The 26,286-nt window shown below is 40.4% G+C and overlaps 1 protein-coding gene across 1 annotated transcript in view; it reads right to left on the bottom strand.

Moving 5' to 3' along the window:
* LOC120017797 (glutamate receptor ionotropic, delta-1-like) overlaps positions 1–26,286 on the bottom strand; it is a 161,940-nt gene that overhangs the window by 47,100 nt on the left and 88,554 nt on the right. Inside the window, exons 4-7 of the mRNA XM_038960769.1 lie at positions 22,495–22,548; positions 10,702–10,875; positions 8,314–8,475; positions 5,806–5,925 (exon numbers count right to left, since the gene is read on the bottom strand). Of these exons, the coding sequence (XP_038816697.1) occupies positions 5,806–5,925; positions 8,314–8,475; positions 10,702–10,875; positions 22,495–22,548 (510 nt within the window). The remainder of the gene's footprint in view (positions 1–5,805; positions 5,926–8,313; positions 8,476–10,701; positions 10,876–22,494; positions 22,549–26,286) is intronic.

Here is a 26,286-nt window from a genome sequence, read left to right as displayed (position 1 = left end):
GAGAATTGTTCTCAACTGGCCTACCTGATTAAATAAAGGTGAAATAAAATGTTTTAATTAAATTAAAAAGTATGATGATGAAGATCAGCTTCTCTTTGCACCTGGTCAATGTCTTTAACAATCTAGTCTAACACGTCCGGATTCATTTGGTCCTTGTGTGTGTGTGTGCTTGTGTGTGTGTGTGTGTGTGTGTGTGAGTGTTTAGTCTGGTGTGAGTGTGTGCGCATGTGTGTGCGCGCGCGCGCGCGCGTGTGTGTGTGTGTGTGTGTATGTGTGTGTGTGTGTGTGTGTGTGCGCATGTGTATGTGTGTGTGTGTGTGTGTGTGTGTGTGTGTGTGTGTGTGTGTGTGTGTGTGTGTGTGTGTGTGTGTGTGTGTGTGTGTGTGTGTGTGTGTGTGTGTGTGTGTGTGTGTGTGTGCACACGCTAAATGTCACTGCTTTCTCCCTGCTTCACATGGGGCTATTTTCCCCATGAGTGGGCAGGTCCTCTGGGGACCACAGAGAACTCTCTCCAGGCCCTTTACTAAAGACTTCTACTACACAAAGCTCCGCATACAAAGGTCATACAAAAGAACACAACCATGGCCTTTGTGACATGCAGATAACACATAAAGGAGATAAGAACGCTACAAGATGTACTGTAATGTCTAAAACTTTTTTCAATAGATTTGTTTATTTGTAACACTTTACAATACATTGACTGCACTTGCATGCCCGCGTGTGTCTTAGTGCAGACATCAACACAAAATGACTAACTTTGATCTAGCATGATTTTTTCTCCATATAGGATTATATTTCAAGAGAAGCTCTGACGAAGGCCTTGAGGCCGATACGTAAAGATTAATGAAGAGCAGTGATACTAGCAAGAGTAGTGTGCGGGTTTCTTATTTTTTCTCATCTTATTCAACTGTTACCATGCACCTGCAACGAAGGTTACTCAGATGTGCGATTGCCTTTTGAATTAAGAAAAGTAGAGAAACACAAATTAATAAATTACTAACGATTTTGTAATGTTCTTCTTCTTGGAAAGGAAATGCTGCTGTGACGACTATAGTTTATGACAGCTATTGACACTGATATGGTAACTGCAGGCTTATCTAGTTTATAACTATCCATAACAGAACTCCACAACACTGAACTATGCAAAGGATGTCAAAACACCTTACACTCAAAACTACATAATGATCTTCAGCATCAGTTCCAAGTTTGCAAGGGAATATACTGTTCATTTTCACAGTCCCCTCCAAAAGGCCTCATTAAAACAGTTTGCCTTGTTTGAGCTACTTCCACCATCAGCACCAAAAACCTGATGTTTACATATCGACATTCCCATCACACCACCAAGATCCTAATTTACCACAAAATTCTTACTCCCTCGTAGTCTGTCATGCAGTGTGTGTGTGTGTGTGTGCGTAGAGAGGTCTTAGTGAATCTTTTTAGTCCCATGATTACCTGTGTGTCCCTTAACTGGGATAAAACGATGGTGCGGGGTCTGAAGCTTTACCCCACCCCCCCTGGATTATATGATAAACAATCTTAGCATTGAAAATTACATTTTAAAGAGCTCCAAAGCAGAGACAGGCAGATGTGGCGCCTGTCTGTCATTCTAGCCTCCCACGAGCCTCCACTACGCTATCTCTGCGTTAGATGGTAATAGAGAATAAGAGAAGGAAGGAATGCGAGAGAGAGAAAGAGAGGGTGGTAAAGAGAGATTACCTCTCGACTTCCCTGCGAAGATTACATCGCTCAGAGAAGAGCCAATGAGGGTCATGGCATATGGCTAGGATGGAAGTCCTATGTTACCTAAGGGACTTCTTTCTCTTACACTCACTCTCTCTTTTCATCTGTTTTTCTTCCTGTCTATTTCTATCTGTGTACGATATGTATTCAGGAGGAATAACAGACAAATGAATAGCTTTTTAAATGAGAAACATGAGTAGGAACTCATTAACTAAATCTGCTGACTGAATACAAGTTGAAATTAGAAACTAGAATACATCGCTTAGCAGCACTGAGCGATAGCTAGAGGAAACTAAGTGTACATATAGCAAATAGGAAATAGTATTTCACTCTTCATTTGGTTCAGACCCCAATAGTCGCTTCAACTGAGAGGCATCAGGTCATTGAAACAATGGATTGAATGCAGATAAATGATGATGTAGGAGAGGTAACCGAGAGGACCAGAAAAGTAACATGATAATGTCCTTAGATCCTACTCGACATTATTTCAAAAGATAATTTTCCAAAGTGAGACTATGTTGTTTGTGATGTCCGACGTGAGAAATCTGAATCAATCCCACACTCACCACCAGGGGCCTCTTTACCAATATTGTGTAGAAACTATTTTAAAATACTACTTGTGAATGGAATTTAGAATTTTGTATCAAACATTCCTGTGAGCGTCACACCCACACCAGTAAGAGATAACCATTGATAAATACCTATTGCTCTCAGCCTTGGTGCTCTGTGCGCGACCTTGGCTATTTGCATTTCAAAACACCCCTAATTAATCATTTATGGTATAAATCCTCCCTTTAAACCACGTGGGGAATATACAACTCCCTACGATGAAATACAAAGTCGCAAACAAAAAAAGGCAGATTTTGCTGTTCTGCAGAATGAACGAATCGTGCGTACCACCTGGCCACATTGCCACCACGTTCAACAGCGTCATTTGCAATCTTTTGCGCATCACATAACCTATCTCCTGCACATTAAGAGTGGCCTGTTCTGTTGAACTCGTTTTGGGATGGTGCTCTTATGGTGATGTTGGTGTCGTCTATTGCGCCGTTCATATTTGGGAACCCATGGATGGCAAAGAAACTCCTCTTCAACCTGTTGTGCGATGGTGTATGGAAATTGTCATTTACAGTTCCTTTTGCTGATGATTGCATCCAAAACATTGGCTAATCGAGGGCTGTGAGATGCCGATCGGCAAACTCCCGCTAAAAAGTGCCCGTTGCAAAAAACCTGAGGGTGGAGATCACTTGGATGTGCACCGGAATGGCATGTGTTTGCCTTTTTAAAGTAGGTCTTAAACCCTCGCAAAAATCCTATAAGATTGGTTTTGGGAAACGATATCTGATGAGCCAATCTATACTTTCTGCAAAAAAAAGTCTCACCTGTCTCTAAAAACCCTCTCTCTGTGAGTCTTCTTGGGTATGATGCTACAAGCTTGGCACACCTGTATGTTGGGAGTTTCTCCCATTCTTCTCTGCAGATCCTCTCAAGCTCTGTCAGGTTGGATGGGTGTCGCTGCACAGCTATTTTCAGCTATTTTGTTTGATCGGGTTCAAGTCTGTGTGTCTTTCTATATCATGTCCAATCAATTGGATTTACTACAGGTGGACCCCAATCAAGTTGTAGAAACATCTCACGGATGGTCAATGGAAACAGGATACACCTAAGTTAAATTTCGAGTCTCATAGCAAAGGGACTGAATACTTACGTAAATAAGGTATTTCTGTTTTTTATTTTTTATTTGCAAACATTTCTAAAAACTTGTTTTCACTTTGTCATTATGGGTTATTGTATTTGATCCATTTTAGAATAAGACAGTAACGAAAAAACATTTGGAAAAAGGCTAGGGGTCTGAATACTTTCCGAATGCACTGTATTTACCCCATCCTACGCTTGACAGGCCATTCCCTTATTCCACCACTTTGCACTGTGCGTGCGTATGGTCATGGCTGTGCATGCATTTACGCACACTCTCAAGCAAACGTTCATATTCATAAATCTCACACTTTGCATGGAAATTATCCCACGCATGTTTTACGCACAAATTATTGCCTACGCATGATTGACAAATGAGGCCCCAGGAACATATGAACAGGCCATTAAAGGGGAAAGTGGAGAGCTACTTGTGTTTGTGTCTATTGTCCCCAGTAAATGGTCATGCTGCTAGAGGAAGGCAGACAGGAATACTGATAATGAACAACAACACTGAATGCATCTGGCATGCCATTAGCTGACCCACCCGTGCCCTGCCTCTAATGATTTCAAGAAACCAGTGTTCCAGTGTTTGTGTGTTCTCTGCATGCTGTCTCTTATGTGTCTGCACCTGTTTTTCAGCACAGGTAGTGTCCTCATCTGACCTTGTGTGTAGTATGCATGTTACAATAATAATAATAATAATTGAATACATTTGCAAAGCGCATTTCATTATATAGAATAATCTCAAAGTGCATAAAATAGAAATATACATATATATTTTTTACCTATACTGTGTGTGTGAGCGTGAGCGTGAGCGTGAGTGTGTGTGATTTCCGCATTTGCTAATGGCCATATTATGATGAATTGGCTTCATAACTCCAGTTAGGTAGTCTAGTGATTAAATCTTCATTACAGCGCCCAGTCTCTCCCTGCTCCACATAGATTGCCAGTAAACTAATTTCCTCTTTATTCTGCAGTAATTTTGTGACTGAACCAACAGCAAACAACTCTCACAGTACACACAAACAAAGCATACAATTTCCTGGATAGGGTTAGTTCGTTTTCGCACACCGTCCCATCGTTTTATCCCAGTTAAGAGACACAAAGGTAACCATGGGATTGAAAAATATATTCAGAAAGAGCTCCCCACACACACACACGCACGCACGCACGCACGCACGCACGCACGCACGCACGCACGCACGCACGCACACACACACACCAAAATACATTCCTTGATGTTTGGTCTCCAAATTAATGTTGTTAATTTCCTCTTGTGGCTCTTCCAATTGAGATACTGACCCACTAATGAGTATCAGAAGTAAGTCTGTGATAGCTACTGAAACACTGTACTCCACTGTATCTGCAGAACATAGTATGTATCTCTTTAAGCTGGTATAGTTGTCTTGGTCTCAGCTCCACTCTATTGCCTGATAGAGATCTCCAGTAGAGGGCACTCTTCCTCCTGACACTTGACAACTACATTCATACCCCTTGCCTTCTTCCACACTTCCACATCAGGCTGAATTCAAAATTCTACTGAAAATGAAATATCTAATTTACATAAGTACTCACAACCCTGAGTCAATACTTTGTAGAAGCACCGTTGGTAGTGATTACAGCTGTGAGTCTTTCTGGGTAAGTCTCACCTGGATGTTGCCCATTATTATTTTCTAAATTATTCAAGCTCTGTCAAATTGGTTGTTGATCATTGCTTGACAGTCATTTTCAGGTCTTTCCATAGATTTTATAGCAGATTTAAGTCAAAACTGTAACTCGGCCACTCAGGAACATTCACTGTCTTCTTGGAATCTGTGTTTGAAATTCACTGCTCGACTGAGGGACCTTTGTATGGGTGGGGTACATAGATGAGGTAGTCATTCAAAAATCATGTTAAACAATATTATTGCACACAGAGTGAGTCCATGCAACTTATTATGTGACTTGTTAAGCAATTTTTACTCCTGAACTTATTTAGGCTTGCCATAACAAAGGGGTTGAATACTTATTGACTCAAGACATTTCAACTTTTCATTTATAATTCATTTGTAAAACATTTGAAAAACATAATTCCACTTTGCCATTATGGTGTATTGTGTATATGCCAGTGACCAACAATCTTAATTTAATACATTTTTAATTCCGGCTATAACACAACAAAATGTGTAAAAAGTCAAGCGGTGTGAAAACTTTCTGAAGGCACTGTATGTGCTGACAGGTATGTTATGGAACCCCACTGAAAGCAGACACGGCCCAATACAGAGTTTGATTGTGTATTTTCTTTCATGACCCGAAACAAAACGTATCAATATGACAAACAAACTGCGAGTGAAACAGGATGTCCATTTGCATTGTTCAATATTGACTCACCCGTTTGACATCTTTACCAAACGTCTCACTGTAGCTGGTCCCCAGGATCTCAAACTGGACGTGGGAGTTGGAACCTCCTGCACGGAAGTCCATCATTCCTGTGAGCCCGGTGATCCGTCTCTATGGCAACAGCATAATAACAAGGATATTTTAAGTGGTCTCTAATCAATCAATCAAAAATCAAATGTACTGTATTTTATAAAGCCCTTTTTGCATCAGAAATTGTCACAAAGTGCTTTACAGATATCCAGCCTAAAATCCCATAGAGCAAGCAATGCCTCCCTAGAAGGCAGGAACCTAGGAAAGTTCAACGTTTTAATATGCTTTGAGTGGTCTATAACATGTTCAGCAATCATCTAAGTTGATTGCTGAACATTTCTGTGAAGTACACGAGAACATAACCTATGCATTAGTACCAGTGGATCAAGAACCATCCAAATGAGGTGGTTTGGCCAGGATACTTTATACACTCATACTGAACGGCCTATAATATAGCTACTACTAGCTGGACCAAGGTTACCAGCTCAATCCCCATACATAACATTAAGAACCTGATTGTAAGTCAATGATAAGAACATGTGCTGATAAGGACATCTCCTGTAATAAAAGGGGTGCAAAATGACGTGCGTTTGATGATGTGCAAAGTAAGTGCAAATGGCTCAGTTGGTAAAGATGATCGAGGACTATATGACAAGGAGGGCCGAGCACGCCCCCATTCTCATCGACAGGGCTGTAGTGGAGCAGATTGAGAGCTTCCAGTTCCTTGGTGTCCACATCAACAACAAACTAGAATGGTCCAAACACACCAAGACAGTCGTGAAGAGGGCATGACAAAGCCTATTCCCCCTCAGGAGACTGAAAATATTTGGCATGTGTCCTCAGATCCTCAAAAGGTTATACAGCTGCACCATCGAGAGCATCCTGACTGTTTGCATCACCGCCTGGTATGGCAACTGCTCGACCTCCGACCGCAAGGCACTACAGAGGTAGTGCGAACGGCCCAGTACATCACTGGGGCCAAGCTTCCTGCCATCCAGGACCTCTATACCAGGCGTTGTCAGAGGAAGTCCCTAAAAATTGCGAAAGACTCCAGCCATCCTAGTCATAGACTGTTCTCTCTGCTACCGCACAGCAAGCGGAACCGGAGTGCCAAGTCTAGGTCCAAAATGCTTCTTAACAGCTTCTATGCCCAAGCCATAAGACTTCTGAACAGCTAATTAATCAAATGGCTACCTGGACTATTTGTATTGACCACCCCCCTGCCCTTTTTTTTTTACGATGCTGCTACTCACTGTTTACCATCTATGCATAGTCACTTTACCCCTACCTACATGTACATATTACCTCAATTACCTCAACTAGCCTGTACCCCCGCACATTGACTCTGTACCGGTACTGTAACGGTCGTCATATTCGTTCTCCTCCTCAGACGAGGAGGAGCATGTATCGGACCAACACGCAGCGAGGTATGTAGACATAATGAATTTAATAACAAGACGAAACACGAAAAACACTTGAATAGATTACAAAACAACAAACAACGTTAAACAGACCTGAACATGAGAACTACATAAACACGAAGAACACATGAACAGGAAAAGAACGAACGAGACGAGACAGTACCGTGTGGTGCAACTAACACAGACACAGCGACAATCACCCACAAACAAACAGTGAGAACAGCCTACCTTAATATGGTTCTCAATCAGAGGAAACGTCAAGCACCTGCCTCTAATTGAGAACCATATCAGGCAACACATTTAACCCAACATAGAAACACATAACATAGAATGCCCACCCCAACTCACGCCCTGACCAACTAAACACATACAAAAACAACAGAAAACAGGTCAGGAACGTGACAGGTACTCCCAGTATATAACTTAATTATTGTTATTTTATTGTTGCTATTTTATTTTTTACTTTAGTTTATTCAGCAAATATTTTTCTAAACTTTTATTTTTCTTAAAACTGCAGTGTTGGTTAAGGGCTTGTAAGTAAGCATTTCACAGTAAGGTCTACACCTGTTCTATTAGGCGCATGTGACAAATAACATTTGATTTGATTTGATGGTGCTTGGGTGCCAGGGTGGTGGGTTCAATTCCCATGGGGGACCAGTACATAAAAGTACAAACAAATGAATGCCCTCACTACTGTAAGTCGCTCTGGATAAGAGCGTCTGCTAAATGACTAAATTGGAAGTGAGTGGTTGAATGAAATTGTGATTAGTCATCATGACTTCAAAAGAGAACCATTATTATTACAATAAGTGGGTAACTTTTTTACATTTTCATGAAAACACTTTTGTTCATTTATACATTATTAATTTTATGAAGTGTTAAATCACAGCCTCTAAATTGATGTAATCAAGTACATTTTGTTCCAATATTTTGTTAATTTGGATAAACACAAAAGACGGAATCATTCTCCTTGTATATCTGTTTTCAAAGAGCTTAGATCCATTTCTATGTAATATGACTTAGTCTGCAATGTCGTGTTTTGCCCTACCTTCTGGATGGTGTCCAGCATAGACCAGCCTCCATTCCAAGGCTTGGTGGACTTCCTCATGCAGTTCAGACTGGCCATGCTATGCCACTTCCTGTCCTCCAGCTTACTGTAGAAGGCGTTGGCCAACATCAGCACACTGTCATACAGGTACAAGCTGGAGACCTGGGGAGAAACAACACATCAAAATATATTCTATGAAAGGTGTTGAGCAGAATCAGCAGTGGCTACTATTATCCTAGTTATAACTATTATCCTAGTTTGAGACCTTGCAGGGAAAAACTCCCAAAACGAGATACTCAAAAGTACTTGTTGAACCGTGTAAAGGTTAACAAGACCAACATAAAAGTGGCTCCTCTCTGCCACTGCACCTGTGAGGTTTTGGGGAAATTAAGTTCTCAGTAGGGAATATACACTTTTCCCAGCATGGCCACAGAATGAAAGGGAGAGACAGACCCATGGTGCTATCCACCTGGGGAGCAGAACACACTCGGCCTGACACTGCAACAACAGCTTTTATGTTACAGACAAGAGATATGAAAGACCACCTCAAGTTATTTTATGATAGAAAAATACATGTCTGTTGAAATGCCACAGAGCATTTGTGGTCCAGCTTTTCTAACTTGTCTGTAGGAAATTGTGATTGTGATTTATTGAAGGAACACTGGACAAAGACGAGCCCAAACACGTTCCCTGGAATTTTCAGGGAACGTTTCAGGGTATACAAATAGGCGCAATGGATGCCTGAGTCCACAGCATGCTTTCATTATGAGGGACACCAACAATGGCATGTATGAATGGCAGGGTACACCAGTAACAACATGAGAGATATTTGCTGAATGCCACCATTCCTCAGGCACCCCAGTCACAGACTGTTCTCTCTACTACTGCATGGCAAGCGGTACCGGAGAGCCAAATCTAGGACCAAAAGGCTTCTCAACAGCTTTTACCCCCAATCCACAAGACTCCTGAACAGGTTTTCAAATGGCTACCCGGACTATTTGCATTGTGTCCCCAGCCCCCCCAATCCCTCTTTTAGGCTGCTGCTACTCTCTGTTTATCATATATGCATAGTCACTTCAACTAGACATTCATGTACATACTACCTCAATTAGCCCGACCAACCGGTGCCCCCACACATTGGCTACCCGGACTATCTGCATTGTGTCCTGCCACTCACCACCTGTCGACCACTCTTTTACGCTAATGCTACTCTCTGTTTATCATATATGCATAGTCACTTTAACCATACCTACATGTACATATTCAATCAGCCCGACTAACCGGTGCCTGTATATAGCCTCGCTACTGTTATGGCCTTGCTAACGTATATAGCCTCGCTACTGTTATTTGTCACTGTCTTTTTTACTTTTGTTTATCTATTGTTCACCTAATATCTTTTTTTTTTTACTTCGAAATTGCACTGTTGGTTAGAGCCTGTAAGTAAGCATTTCACTGTTCCATTGTATTCGGCGCACGTGACAAATAAACTTTGATTTGATTTGAACTCTGCTCCTCTATTATTGTTCAACCTGTCATCAGGTCAATAAATGTAGTACTCTTGTCCTCATTACAGAGGATTTAATGGGACATTCAATCCAAATGATCATATTGGGTATAGAACAAACACACCTTCTGAGTTCAAATGAATGTGACAGTGGCAAATAAAGTTCACAAAATGGTCACAATTGTAAAAAGTTACAATATAGCTAATTCAATTGAAATTGCAATCTATATTTGTCCCCTCTGGCTCTGAAACGAAGGCTGTTCAAGCATAAACACACTTACCATACCTAAAGGATTTGTTATCATTGAAGCTTTATGATGGTTTAATGCACCACTTGATGAATCCTAAGAAAGCAAGTCTGGTGTACTTTACATAATAATGATTTGACACCCGTGCATTTCTTCTCTGACAAATACTTTGGTCTTCAGTTCTCCTAGGAAATGCAACTGAGAACCATGTTTTTTTTGGGGTGGGGGGGGTGACCATCTGTCCTAAACAGTGTTCTACACTAGCTATGGAGCCTGCATAGTAAGTCACGGTCACTGCACACTAGATGGAATACAGAGAACATTTCTAAGACATTTCTAATGTTGGAAATCTGTGTGGCTGTGCAGCCCTGTGTAATCTAGTGATGGTGACAGACTGAGGGTTTAACATTGAAGGAAATGACACCGTGTTAGAATGATGACAACGTTCAATGTTGTGATGGCGCTGACGGGCAACTCGCTCTCGTCGCCCTTCAGTATTGTTTTGGTCATGGTCATGTTTCGTCAGTACGTGGGGTGATGTTGGGTGAATGACAAAGTACTCTGTGGAGTTCACTGATGGTGTGGATATATGGTGTGGCTGACGGTCATTAATAAAGTCATCTCAGTCACACTGACCTCCAGGGACTGCAGGTAGCCCTCCTGGGGGTCACAGAGCAGGGAGGAGATGCGGTGGTTGTTCCTCATGCACCGGATGTTGGTGTCTCTCCACAGAGGGAAGATCTGCCGTATGACGGTCATCCGGCCCAACGAACTGTGGACCAGCTCCATGATTTCTGTGTCACTCACCTCCTGCGGCAAAGAAGAGAGGATGGGGTGGGAGGGTTCATGGTCAAAACCATGAAAAAAAATCGAATAATTTACTAAAATGTTCACACTCTGTAGGAACTGGTCCAAAACGGCGTATTCACACATTCATTATAGGACTAGGTACATGGTAACCATAGTGTAGGTACATGGTAACCATAGTGTAGGTACATGGTAACCATAGTGTAGGTACATGGTAACCATAGTGTAGGTACATGGTAACCATAGTGTAGGTACATGGTAACCATAGTGTATGTACATGGTAACCATAGTGTAGGTACATGGTAACCATAGTGTAGGTACATGGTAACCATAGTGTAGGTACATGGTAACCATAGTGTAGGTATTGATTAAAAAGTGAATCTTGTTACCAGTTCGTGTAACAGTTGAGTATTAGTAGGATTAATCAATAGACCAATCAATAAATGCAAACAATAACCACTCTTTCCAAAGTCAGGTTTTCAATTCGTTTTCAGCTGAATATGGATTGGGATCATCACTGTCTGATATCTATCCGTTCCTCTGATCCAGGTATTCCCAAACTGGGGTAAAAGGCCATCAGGGGGGTCCCAAATAAAAATGTGATTCACATTTTCAAACAGTCCATTGATATTTTCCAATGGGGCTATACATTTGGGTAGCCTCGTTTCACTGCCAAAAATAAAATAAAATAATCTAGTGTTCAGCGAAATAACAACACAATGTCAAATACAGGTAGCCTAGTCAAATAATTAACATCCAATCACATTAACCTTTACTCTCTCGCGGGAATTCCACTAACGGTCCGCATGTAGCCAAACGTAGCTGCTGCTCATTCCGTTTGCTTGAAAATTGGTTTAAAAAAAGTAAGGCCCGCGTCCATAGAGACACATACCAGCTCTACTGGTAGTACTGCTACTACCAGCAGAACTAGACCTGCACCTGTCGATGACACAAGTTGTTCTGCTTCCACGTACTACACCTGCACCTGTCGACGACACAAGTTGTTCTGCTTCCACGAGCACATCCAATGCTAGCATCAGTAATTCTACATTTGTTGTTAGCCCAGCTAGCACGGACACTGACAGTTGTGAATCTGATGCAGCCGAAGAGCTACTGGCCCCTTACCCGGGAAAGCACCAGACAACCGACAGGGACATTGGACCATCGAAGAGGTGCAAATATGATGAGAACTACATTGATTTGGGGTTCACTTATATTGGGAGTAGTGCCTTTCCTCATACACAGTGTGTTATATGTGCAAAAGTACTACCTCACAACTCGATGAAACCTTCACTCTTGAAAAATAAGCCACGGGGGTTTTTGGAGCGAGAATTAAGACGACTTCTGAGTAGTAAGACATGTATAAAAGCAACAGATACCATTAATAAGAAGGGGCTAGAAGCGTCTTATATGGTGAGCTACCGAGTGGCTAGGACAGGCAAGCCCCATATTACTATGGGGGGGTCAATTAAGGAAGACATCCTCTTCTGCAAACCACTGGAAACCAGGACAACAGGAGAGGATATTTTTTATGTACTGGACAGCCTTGTGACATCAAATGGACTTTGGTGGTCAAGATGTGTTGGTAGCTGTACTGATGGAGCAGGGAGACAGTGGAGTGGTAATGCGCGTGCAAGCAGTTGCTCCTGACACCACTTGGGTACACTGCAGTATCCACCGAGAGGCTCTTGCTGCCAAAGGAATAACTGACAGCTTGAAAGACATTTTGGACACTACAGTGAAAATGGTTAACTTCGTTAAAGCAAGGCCCCTGAACTCTTGTGTATTTTCTGCACTATGCAATGATATGGGCCGCGACCATGTAACGCTTTTACAACATACAGAAGTGCGCTGGTTATCAAGGGGCAAAGTATTGACACTTTTTTTTTTATTGAGAGACAAGCTTAAAGTTTTCTTTACTGACCATGATTTCCACTTGTCTGACAGCTTGCATAATGACGAGTTTCTCACACGACTGGCCTGCCTGGGTGATGTTTTTTCTTGTCTGAATGATCTGAATCTAGGATTACAGGGACTCTCTGCAACAATATTCAATGAGCGGGATCAAATTGAGGCTATGATTAAGAAAAGTTGGAGCTCTTCTCTGTCTGCATTAACAAGGACAACACACAGGTCTTTCCATCATTGTATGATTTTTTGTGTGCAAATGAACTAAAGCTTACGAACAATGTCAAATGTGATATAGCGAAGCACCTGAGTGAGTTGGGTGCACAATTACGCAGGTACTTTCCCGAAACGGATGACACAAACAACTGGATTTGTTATCCCTTTCATGCCCTGCCTCCAGTCCACATACCGATATTTGAACAAGAGAGCCTCATCGAAATTGCAACAAGCAGTTCTGTGAAAATGGAATTTAATCAGAAGCCACTGCCAGATTTCTGGATTGGGCTGCGCTCAGAGTATCCTGCCTTGGAAAAATCACACTGTTAAGAAACTGATGCTCTTTGCAACCATGTACCTATGTGAGAGTGGATTCTCAGCACCCCCCATAGTAAATACAGGCACAGACTGTGTGTGGAAATGATTTAACTTCTTGTCAATAGGGGGGCGCTGTTTTCACTTTGGAAAAAATCGTGCCCAAATGAAACGGCCTCGTACTCTTTTCTAGATCATACAATATGCATATTATTATTACTATTGGATAGAAAACACTCAGAAGTTTCTAAAACTGTTTGAATTATATCTGTGAGTAAAACAGAACTAATTTTGTAGCAAACTTCCATACAGGAAGTGAAAAATCTGAAAACGAGGCTCTGTTTCAGGGCCTGCCTATTCAACTGGCTTTTATTTATCGATATGCATGCACTTCATACGCCTTCCACTAGATGTCAACAGGCAGTGGAAGGTGGAATGGGGTGTCTAGCTTGATCTGAGGCCGAACAAGAGCTTTTGGAGTGACAGGTCCGGAATGTTCTTTGTTTTCGAAGGCGCGCTGGGGAGCTCGACATTGTCTTCTGAAAAGCGTTCGGTTTACACGGCGAATATCTCCGGCTCTGATTTTATTTGATACATATGATAATAACATCATAAAGTAGTTTTTTTCAACCGAGTTTTATCAGTTTATTCAACGTTTATTGGGCCTTTTGGAGTTTTCCGTTCTTTGCGTCAAGAGAGGATGGGAATGTTAGCAACCTTGGCTAGCATTGTGGCGCGAATTCGTCAGAAGAAATGGACATTCTAAAACCAAACAACGATTTATTCTGGACCAAGGACTCCTTGTACAACATTCTGATGGAAGCAAGTAAGAAAACATTTATGATGTTATTTCGTATTTCTGTGTAAAATGTTGACTCCTATTCTCCACCGTTTTGGTGAGTGCTGTCTCACAATAATGCAAGCTGTATGTTATGGTAAAGTTATTTTAAAAAATCTAACACAGCGGTTGCATTAAGAACCAGTGTATCTTTCATTTGCCATACAACAAGTATTTTTATGTAAAGTTTATGATGAGTTCTTTGGTCAGATTAGGTGAGTGTCCAAAATATCTCCGGAGATTCTGGTGAATCGATGCTACGTATTCACAATGTATAACCAGGATTTGTAGCTATAAATATGCACATTTTCGAACAAAACATAATTGTATTGTATAACATGATGTTATAAGACTGTCATCTGATGAAGTTGTCCAAAGGTAGTGATTCATTTTATATCTTTTGCTGGTTTTTGCAAAAGCTACCTTTGCGGTGAATAAATGCGTTTGTGTGTTTGGCTATTGTGGTAAGCTAATATAATTCTATATTGTGTTTTCGCTGTAAAACACTTTAAAAAATCGGAAATATTGGCTGGATTCACAAGATGTTTATCTTTCATTTGCTGTACACCATGTATTTTTCATAAATGTTTTATGATGAGTATTTATGTATTTCACGTTGCTCTCTGTAATTATTCTGGCTGCTTTGGTGCTATTTTTGATGGTAGCTGCAATGTAAAACTATGATTTATACCTCAAATATGCACATTTTTGAACAAAACATAAATGTATTGTATAACATGTTATAAGACTGTCATCTGATGAAGTTGTTTCTTGGTTAGTGACTAATTCTATCTCTATTTTGTCGGTTTTGTGAAAGCTACCTATGCGGTGGAAACATGGTGAAAATATGCGGTTGTGTGTTTGGCTATTGTGGTTAGCTAATAGAAATACATATTGTGTTTTCGCTGTAAAACATTTAAAAAATCGCAAATGATGGCTGGATTCACAAGATGTTTATCTTTCATTTGCTGTATTGGACTTGTGATTTCATGAAAATTATATTATATGATATCCCTGTCCCGTTAGGCTAGGCTATGCTAGTCAGCTTTTTTGATGAGGAGGATCCCGGATCCGGGAGAGAGAAGTGGTAGAGGTTTTAAGACTGAGACTCTCTCCAATACAACCCAACATTGCAGAGTTGTGTGCATCCTTTCAAGCACACCCTTCTCATTAACCTGTGGTGAGTTATTCACAATTTTCGATTAACAAATAAAGTTTTATATCTAAGATGACTAAATAAAGAGCAAAATGATTGATTATTATTATATTATTATTTGTGCCATCGTCCTATAAGAACTCTTTATCACTTCCCACGAGCCGGGTTGTGACAAAAACTCACACTCATTCTTATGTTTAATAAATGTATCGTGTGTGTGTGTGGCAGGCTTACAATGATGGCAAAAAAACAACATTTGAGAGTGCGTTGACCCTGGTGCTAGAGGGGGTATGCAGCTGGAGGTTGAATGTTTGAAGAGGTACGGGACTATAAAAAGTTTGGGAACCACTGCTTCGATCAATTGACAAATAAACAACAACACTCCTTCAATTTCTTAGAATCCCAGAGCATACACCAAACAGCTGTGGGTATGAAGGAAACTCCCAAGTCATGTATGCAGACAGGGGTGAGACGGGGGTGATACAGTTATGGGTGAGAGGAATGAGTACAGGGCCAGACAGGGGATGACCTATGAAGGGTCAGATCAATAGTAATGAGAGCCAGAGCAGGACAGCAGTCAATGATGTGCCAATCAACCAGCACTGGGGTCAAACACCACACTAATGAGGCAACTGACAGTTCAAACGTATTTGTGCTTCTCCGTCTCTCTCTCTCTCTCTCGCTCTCGATCTGTCCAAGTCAAATTTTTCTCTCTCAGACATTCTATCTCCAAGCCTCTGTTTCCCGTTAGCTGTCTCTCTGTCTCGCTTTCTCCCTTTTTTATTTTGAACTTTGTGTCGATTTATCTCACTCTCCTTGGCCTTCTGGTTCTTTCTATCTCACCATCCAAGCTCATTCATTCCTTCGAGAAATGCATAACTGTTATGCAACAAGCATACAACCTCATCAATAATTTACTAGGTGTGTACTTTACTGCTTTTAGAAAGATGTACATGTATTTTTATACAGCACAAACACACTACACTATGAGTCATACAAACAGAATTTTGTAGGTGTTAAGTGTTTAAGATTCCTCTTGACAGCCAGTCAACTGTAAATAATGGCTATTCACGAGGTGCTGTGTTGCATTAATCGGGTGGAATATGCCGCAGGATCCATGGAGGTATGACTTCACGTTCAGGGTCGTCCTTCCTGTCCTGACCTGTCAGAACGTTCCACCACCACCACAGGTTACCTCTGTGACATCAATTGACACTGCAGTGACCTTGATGAAGCCATTTTACTAACGAGACAAAAATGACCATAGATTAGGAGTTTTAAATAAAAGCATGGATCATTAAAGGGGCACTCAGAGTTGTCCATTTTTGAACTTATTAATGATATGTACCCATTAATTATTGAAGAATATAAATTGTAAATGCCTCATGAGCTTAGTCCAAGTGTTGTACCCCATTAGAACCAAACTATTGTTTGTTTACATTTACTTTGTTTAGAAATATTAGCGTAAAACAAGCTTATGAGCTCAGTTCAACTGTTGTAAAACTGCTTGCAAACAAGGTTTGTAAACAAAGTAAATGTAAACACACACTATATAGCCTCAAAACATGGTTACAACTCTAATTTTTATATCATGGATGGTCAGTCCTTGCATCAATAGCTCTGTCTATGAATTTATGAGCGGTTACATTTTTCCAGCCCCATCCCTCAGCTTTTTACCGAAACAAGTGCGGGGAAACGCTTTGTTATTGTTTCCACTGCTGATCGCCGCTTTAAGCTTCAAATGGCAAGGTCTTAGTATTTTAATGGGGTGGGTGTCAGGTTTTGGCCAGGACTGTTCAGGTTTTGGTCACTAGATGTCCCCATTGCACCTTTTTTGTACCTTTTGTTTTTTCCTTGCTCTAATTATTGTTTGCACCTGTGTGTCGTTCCCTTGTTAGTATTTAAACCCTGTGTGTTCCTCAGTTCTTTGCTCAGTGTTTGTATGTTAGCACCCAGCCCCAGCCCAAGCCTTGTTCTGAACATATATTTTCTCTTGTTGGATTTTCCAGAGGTTCTCTGGTTTTGTTCTTGTGTATTTTGGATTAGTCTTTTGAGGTTTGTTTTTTCCCTTGCTGTTCTTACCACTTTGTGGATTTTCTTTGTATTTTGGAAGATATCCATTTTTTGCCTCTTGGCTTTATTTTGGACATTGTGGATTTAGATTCTTTGCCTGAAGATTTTGTTCTTTAATTAAACCACCATCTCTAGTACTGCTGTGTCTGCCTCATCTTCTGGGTTCTGCCGATTATTAGTGACTGTTTCTCGCACCGGGTCCTGACAGTGGGAGGAAGTTTGGGTATGCAAGGAAAGAACATTGGTGGGTTACCCTTTGAGTTTGTTGATTTCGTATGGCACCACTCTAACACAATGTGACGAACATCCACTATTGTGTTACTCTGTAATACAATTTCAATACAGGTCAAAACCGTCATTAGAGAGCTAATACATAGCAGAATGGATGAATGTGAGAGATCAGCTGTTTATGCATTCAGTGTGGACATACACTTTGAGGGGAAAACAATAGCAAAATTCAGATGACCTAGTCAAGGTAAATTGACCTAGTCAAGACAGGAAACCCAAAATTCAACAGAGGGTAGTTTCAATGACACACATCATCTAAATACATTAATCAAATCAAGCCTGGCTGACAGCTAAATTATCCTCAATACGCCGCTCAATCATGTTATTAATCTTTCAAGATATATAAATAAAGAAATCCTGGTAATCACCCTGGAGATTTAATTAGGAGTTAAGGTGCTTTTTGTTCTTCAGCTTTAGACATGTATGCTGAGTAGCTCAGAGACTAGTGGAAGGACTGGGAGGGGAACTCTGGGATGTACTCTTACCTAGCCAGGATGAACCCTCAACCATAGCCACACTCCTCTCTCTCTCTCTCTCTCTCTCTCATCACCAAATATAGTGCAGCTCCAAAGTAGTGGATAATTACAGTATGTGAGGGAGCATACATTACTATGGTTAACTAAAGTGCTTGTCTATTTCCGACTCAATGATTTATTACAGTTTTTTGTCTAACTATGTTAATGTAAAATACACATCCCTAATAAATAAAAAATCCTGTCTTTGGATAGTAGAATGTGTTTTATTTCTCTCTACTATGCGCACTGCTGTTTCACAGATAGTGTCAACATTATCCGTTTCCATCCCAACATTTGTCGGGCAGTTACCACGGACAATCAGTCATATCATCCCTGTCCTCCTTGACTCTGGCTGTCACGCCGCGTGACTCTAATCCATCACACACAGACTCAGGTGTCACCTCCTCTCTTTTTTGTGAAAAAAAAAACAAATCCTGTTTGACTGCGTCATCCATCCATCCAGACAGAACCACCAGAGAGTGTCAACCACCCTCCCCTGTGCCAACATCACACCCTGGTTTGGCTGATGATTTAGAGAGAAGGATGCCTTGTTACTTCCTCCCACATACATCAATCAATGATTTGGAACTGATCCTGTCCTGTGGTGAAGAAAGTGGAAGATTGACCAAACTTGGTATCAACAATTGCTGAAGAATAACGTGACAAACCATCTCTTTTACTCTGCACCATTCTTTTTATAATTCTCAGAACTTTTCAGTACATGTTCTTCTTTCTCTTTCTCCCTCTCTCCTCTCCATCCATTCTCTACTTCAGCTCTCCTATCATTGCCTTTCTCACCAGTTAAAGACACAGTGCAGTCCAAATTTTATTTTCCTGTGTTTTATATCATATTGTACAACAGTTGATGAAACTAACACTGTAAAAGTATAGGTGTTATTTCCTGATAGTTGCTGGTTGAAAATACAATCTACACAGGACCTTCTAATCAGCAGGTGCTTGGGTTTCGGCTTTCCATGGTGACATAGACATGTGGTTAAATTGATTCGACCAATAACAAAGAGTTCCAAAACTCTCTGTCAATAACAGCTTGTTTTCAGTTTTCCCCTTCCCACTCAGAATACTCCCAGACAGTGCTAGCTAAATTCTTGCCTGAGAAATATTATTTTGCTAAAAAGCCCATTTTAATTTAAATCCAATAGGGAAAGGGGGATACCTAGTCAGCTGACAAACTCAATGCATTCAACTGAAATGTGTCTTCTGCATTTAACCCAACCCCTCTGAACAGAGCAGTGCGGTGGGCTGCCTTAACCGACATCAATGTCATCGGCGCCCGGGGAACAGTGGGTTAACTGCCTTGCTCAGTGGCAGAATGACAGATATTTACCTTGTCAGCTTGGGGATTTGATCCAGCAATCTTTCGGTTCGGCTACCCGCCAGGCTACCTGCCGCCCCTTACAGTAAGGACTTAATCGTTACCCAGAAGCTGTTTGATGTTGATATAAAAATGGCTGCATTGGCCTTTAACTCTTCATATGAACTCATTCTGAACTGACTTTGGTTAGCAGTGACAATAGATTATCATAGCTGGTTGTGGTGGCTGATGAATGAGACATGAGACCTCGCCGCAGCCTCCATGTCCTAGTTAGCGCCGAGGCCCAGGGGGCAGAGAACTTAAAGAGACACCCCCTCCTCTCCTGATGCCAGCCCGTCTGGCTTAAATGCCTCACAGGGACCAGTGGAACACAGAAGCGTAGAACACAGGGCCTGGAGATTACCTGGCTAAAATGGTTGCCCCTGCCCAGTCACAACACGTAGTAATCATACTGGGGCATGGGGCATATATTTTAATCAGGATTAGGGGAAAGATGAACAGCGCAAAGTACAGAGAGATCCTTGATGAAAACCTGCTCCAGAGTGCTCAGGACCTCCAACTGGGACGAAAAGATCACCTTCCAACAGGACAATGACCATAAACACACAGCCAAGACAACGCGAAGTGGCTTCAGGACAAGTCTCTCGTGTTTTTTTATTTGTAATACATATGCAAACATTTCTAAAAAACAGTTTTTGCTTTGTCATTATGGGGTATTGTGTGTAGATTGATGAGGGGGAAAAAGATTTAATCCAATTTAGAATAAGGCTGTAACGTAACAAAATGTGGAAAAGGTGAAGGAGTCTGAATACTTTCGGAATGCACTGTATATAGTGATTGAGAGTAAACTATAAGTAGGCTTATTAAGTGGACCATTTCAGCTCCCACTCTTCTAATTAGAAGGTCAATCAAATCATATGGTATTTTTTGGGTAAATATCCCCTCACTGTATTTTGACAGGTTTTACGTCAGTATTACAGTATTCAGTATTACACCACCTCCTTTTTTCTCTTCCAAGTTGAACATGTTGTGTACTCCATGTTAAAATACATTGCCAGCATCGAACAAGGCCGATTGAAAAATAGTTTGCCTTTGTCTTTCCCTCCTCAAGGTGATCACAGCGGCATCATATACACTACCGTTCAAAAGTTTGGGGTCACTTAGATATTTCCTTGTTTTTGAAAGAAAAGCACATTTTTTGTCCATTAAAATAGCATAACATTGATCAGTGTAGGCATTGTTAATGTTGTAAATGGCTGTTGTAACTGAAAACGGCTGATTTTTAATGGAATATCTACAGTTGAAGTCGGAAGTTAACATACACTTAGATTGGAGTCATTAAAACGTATTTTTCAAAGGCGGCCAGTTGTATTCCTTCTTTAATCAGAACAACAGTTTTCAGCTGTGCTAACATAATTGCAAAAGGGTTTTCTAAAGATCAATTAGTCTTTTAAAATTATAAACTTGGATTAGCTAACGCAACCTGCCATTGGAACACAGGAGTGATGGTTGCTGATAATGGGCCTCTGTACGCCTATGTAGATATTCCATAACAAATCAGCCGTTTCCAGCTACAATAGTCATTTACAACATTAACAATGTCTACACTGTATTTCTAATCAATTTGATGTTATTTTAATGGACAAAAAAATTGCTTTTCTTTAAAAAACAAGCACATTTCTAAGTGACCCCAAACTTTTGAACGGTAGTGTACGCTTGACATTCAACGAGAAAGAAAGAGGGGATGTCATTTCAAAGTACTCAGGTACAGCCCGTTCTATTCATTAATATAGTGAGGAGTGATAACTCAACAATATGCCACATCGTGTCAATCATTAAGGAAGTGATGGAGAAATTAACATTCAATTAGCTCATATATTCTGCAGTCTGATGCTATTACAGCTAATGTCTTGGTGGTGACACTCTATCATAATTGTCTGAAAGCAAAAAGGAATGTGTTTGCGTGCCACAAAATAAATGATTAACTTTTTATATTTTACTAACAGGAGTTGTGTGCAGCCTAAACAGGAAGATACTATGAGGTACATTAATAAATCACATTCACAAGATGAATGCAAGATCAATACATGCATCATGATTAGGATGTTGGAGCAGAGTTGCGAGATAAGGACTTGTCATTCGTATAATGATGAAGATCAGCCCGTTTGTGCACCTTGTCAATGTTTATAACAAAGGAGACTGCTGAGAGGAGGACGGCTCATAATAATGGCCGGAATGGAGCGAATGGAATGGCGTCAAACACCTAGAAACCATGTGTTTGATGTATTTGATGATATTCTACTCATTCTGCTCCAGCCATTACAACGAGCCCCTCCTCTCCAATTAAGGTGCTACCAAGCTCCTGTGGTACTGTATTCTAAAGCATTCATCTTCATATGGTCCTAGTGTGTGTGTGTGTTTGTGTGTGTGTGCATGTGTGCGCTCATGTGTATGTGTGGGTAAGTTCACTGTGGTTTCGTGGTTAGGTCAATTTTACAGTGTACTTTGGAAGTACATAAATGCTAATAAAAAGACATCCAGGTATGGTAGGAACATGCTTTTTCCCATTAGCATTGGGACATCAGATGGATTATGGTCCTTATCTCCAAATCAGCCTGAATCAATGTAAATGTACCCAGCTGCTCTCAGGCAGGATAGAGAGCACAGTGTTTAGTAGTCACAAAGTGCTTGGCATTTAGTGATGTTCAAGTCCATTTGGAAGACCATTTAGGCCAATCTCATATCAACAAATAACATGTAAAAACCGACTTTGGCTTCCAAAGTGCTGTGAATACGCAATAAACAAGAATGATTGGGTCAATATTGTATAAACGTCCTCAGAAAGACAGAAGAGAAGTGGCATGTTGTGAGAGCTTTAATACTGTTTATGAGTCTAAATATGGAAGAGAACAGAGTGAGAGCATTATTGATTTTCATCCATATGAAATGTATAAATATGCTGTATGGGTTTTGGTCTCACCTCATTGGCATAAACCCAGTGGCTGTCCTTTGATGCCAGGTTGGTTTCCACAGCCTGTATACAGAGAGAAGAAGGGGGGGACATTAATATTTTCTGTGTTTCACAAAATATTATTTTAACAACATAAGAGTAGTGAGTCCGAACTCAAGTACATATACTCGAATGGTTCACCATGGTTACTCATTCCCCACTACTTAGGCTCTTCACAATATTCTGTATGTGCAATCATAATGTGAGTGCTCCGACGTAATGGCTCTATCACATATCACATGACTATTCACGCATGACATCTGTCATGGTTACCATCTCTACGCTTGTCCTCTTCTGTAAATTGCTGTCATTAGCTTCCAAATGATCCCCTTTGCTATACTGCAACTAAGATTGATAGCCCCATATCATCCTTACATATAACTGCAAAGCTTTCACCATTTTACCTAACAACAGTGTGCTCATCAATAGCAGCACCCAGCACAGCCCGAAAGCTGCCGATCGATCTTCTAACCTTGCAAGAGTCATAATTTGATTTTAATGTCCCTCATTTCCAGCTTGGTCTCTGTGAATATTGCAGAGACACCTGAACACAAGAGTAATATTTACCTACATGATTGAAGTGGTCTGTCTCTTACTCACTCTGAAATTAACGGGCCATATGCCATTCAAACACACTTGCATTCAAACAGATAGCCCGTCGCTATCTATAGAGATACAAGAAATATAGCAAACAGCTGCTGAAGTTAGTGACTCTCTACAGATTTATTCAGCAATGTACAAACAATGAACATTGTGTCATTGGATCATATCCTGGGTCTGAGAGCTGGAGCCAAATGATCTCCCACCCAGATGTAGGCAATAGGGTCTTGGTACAGGCAGGCAGATTATCACATAGGTTATCATATTTTGATCTACACAGCACAATGCTACTCACCAGACAATAGAAGTGATTTCACAATGCTAGAGTGTTCCAGAAGTAAAAACATAAATTACAGTGAAACAGTCCTTACCATAGAAGAAATCAACAAACCCCTTTGTGCATCTGAGTAATCCATTTAGGCATATACAATACATACTGTTTGGTGCGTATGAAAGCCTGGCAGCAAAAGCCTTGGTCTGGTCCCCAAGGATAACCTTGATGTTAGAACGAGCAGACAGTTCTTTGTACTTTTCTTATGAAAACTGTCACATTCTATAATGTAAATAACAAAGTGAAGGGGGCTATGTTAGTGCGCCAGCTGGGTAAAGGTTATGATTGGGGCAAACGGTCCTCCTAGTTTAGCCTCAGTTCAGCTCCAACAATAGCAACAGTATTGTAAACAACGTCGACCTTAGTCGCACCAGGAATTTGACGTCATCAAGTTAAAAGGTTATGAGGTTCATGGACTTTTTGGGGGACAAATTATCTGTGTGGGATTGACAGCTGTTTGTCAATAGAACTTCAACTAGGACTCAAACATCATTATGTGGTTTGTCCTTTATACTGTCAGTTTGATTAGGTTCACACGGTATCACACTATGGCAACAACAAGAACTTGTGACCTACAGGTCACATCTCAGCAACACATCTTGTCGAGAATTCAGTTGTGTTTAACATTTTTCCATCCACTTTAGGAAATTATTCTAAATTAAGCTTTGTAGAGAAATACGGTTTTGGCATAAAATGCATACTCAGGAGAAGCAACATCAGAGAATGATTATATGCTATAATGTTAATGTAACTGAGTTTCACAGTTAGATCTAGTGACATAAGTGAGGGCCCTGAGGCTTGTCTTTACACCTAGTCAACACAAAGAAGAACATAATATAGAACTCCATGATTTAAAAAGGGAATTACTGTTCAGCAGATTTGAGCGTTTGAGGATATAAGGTCTCAGCAAAGCAAATATTTCTCGTTGGATATGTTCAGAGTTGGATGGTAACTCCCATATGCCCATTGGGCTATTCTGTATCTATTTGACCTCCTTATGGAATAATGCACTGAGATTAATTCCCAAAGGTTGGTGAGTGAAGCTACAACATTACATATGAAACACCTTGACATTGAATATAATGGTACGGAATTCTCAATTGTGTCCATATTCACTATGCAATGGCTGCCCAATTCTGACCTTTTCCACTAATTGGTCTATTGACTAATGAGATCTAATTGGGCAAAAGATCAGAACTTGGCTGCCTATGTAAATGCAGCCAATGTACTGTACATTCTAAATGTCTCTGTGTCTTGTGGATCCCTTGTTTGAGTATTAAAACAAAACCCTGCAAGATTGTTTGTCTAATCTGTAAACACAGCCAGAATCACTCAGGCTGTCTATGTTTTGCTTTTGGTCAATAAGTGCAACAAGTAATTATTCGTACAAATGAAAATGGATCACTGCATCCCATGGTTGAGAGGAGACCTGATTAAACAAAAGGAAAGGGCATAACTCTGCTGCATACTTTCCAGTTAGTGTCAGAGCAGATGCATTTCAGCAGCAACATTTGTTGTTCTCAGAGTTTATTAAACTACATGCCAAGAGCAGGGAAAATGTTTATTTTTCTTTGTTTCACACATAGAGACAAGCACAGTTTCCCTTCATTATTGGCAATTAGCAAACCAAATGGTCTAATTGGCAATAATTGTGGAAATAACATGTTTTGCTTTCCAATATGCTGTCAATCAAACTGTTTAAAGTTTCTTATTAGCTCAAATTAGGATCTGTTGTGAATCTTTTTTTTGCATGAATACACAGTCTAGACTCAAACAACAATTTATAAAGTTTAACACGTTTACTTCTTTATTTATTTGTTATCTGGCACATTACAGTACAATAGGCTTAATGTTGGAAGTATAATAATTATAATCTATGATAATAATAATAGTATAATAATGATCTTAATTTATGTATTTTACTGAAGGACCTTTATAAATCCAGCCAGGGAGGTTATTGTTATATTCCTAGAATATTCTTGGAATAAAGGGTTATGGTCTCCACCTTGAGCTAAGAGGTATTCCACCTCATTTGGAGCATTCAACAGGCAAAAATCCATCTTACTCTGACAACATGTTATAATGAACTTTTTGTAAGTACTGTTGGTAAAAAGAATACACATATCAAAACATTAGGATACTAGGCTTGGTATAAAATAAATGGTGCTTCTATGCCACGTGAACTGTGTTGGTGTGTCTGTGTTACTCCTATCATATTAATGTAGAGTCTGTGTAAGAACTGTTTTGTAATGATGTGCTGTGACATGGCACAACCATTATTACTAGTAATTGGAACATAGGTCGTTGGTATTGCTATATAGTAATGAGAGGATCTCTCTATGGAATGAAGCCATTCAATGATCCCAAGGGTTCAGGAGAACTTTAGATCAGACAGTCGTTTGAAAGGATAGACCAGGATGAGTTGTCAAAAGCTCACTGTTTAATTCTGTGCCAGTCTTACAAAGGCACCCAAGCCGTAATGAGGCCCTTCATGAAATACTCACAATGGTTGGGACCCTGGCCTTATCTCCTATAGTCCTCTGTTGCTGTGGAAACGAGCTCAGACCTGAGCCTACTCATCTCCATTAGTATAGTGATAAACGCCTATGTAACTTAGCACAGGGCTATTCAACTATTTCATTACAGGGGACAGACATTTGGGATTGATTACTCTTCCTAAGACTGGTATAAAAAACAATGCACAAACACAATTATAATTTTATAAATCACTTTTATGAAAATTACATTTGATTTGAAGTGCTTTAAAGTTGAGCTGACAGTCGTTTTGCACTGTTTCGCTATGGTTTTAGTCCTTAATCCCAGCAAGAGGG

This window comes from Salvelinus namaycush, chromosome 22 (assembly GCF_016432855.1).
Source record: "Salvelinus namaycush isolate Seneca chromosome 22, SaNama_1.0, whole genome shotgun sequence".
NCBI classification, from domain to species: domain Eukaryota; kingdom Metazoa; phylum Chordata; class Actinopteri; order Salmoniformes; family Salmonidae; genus Salvelinus; species Salvelinus namaycush.
Note: the sequence above shows the minus strand (reverse complement) of the source record. Positions and strands in the feature narration are given on the sequence as shown.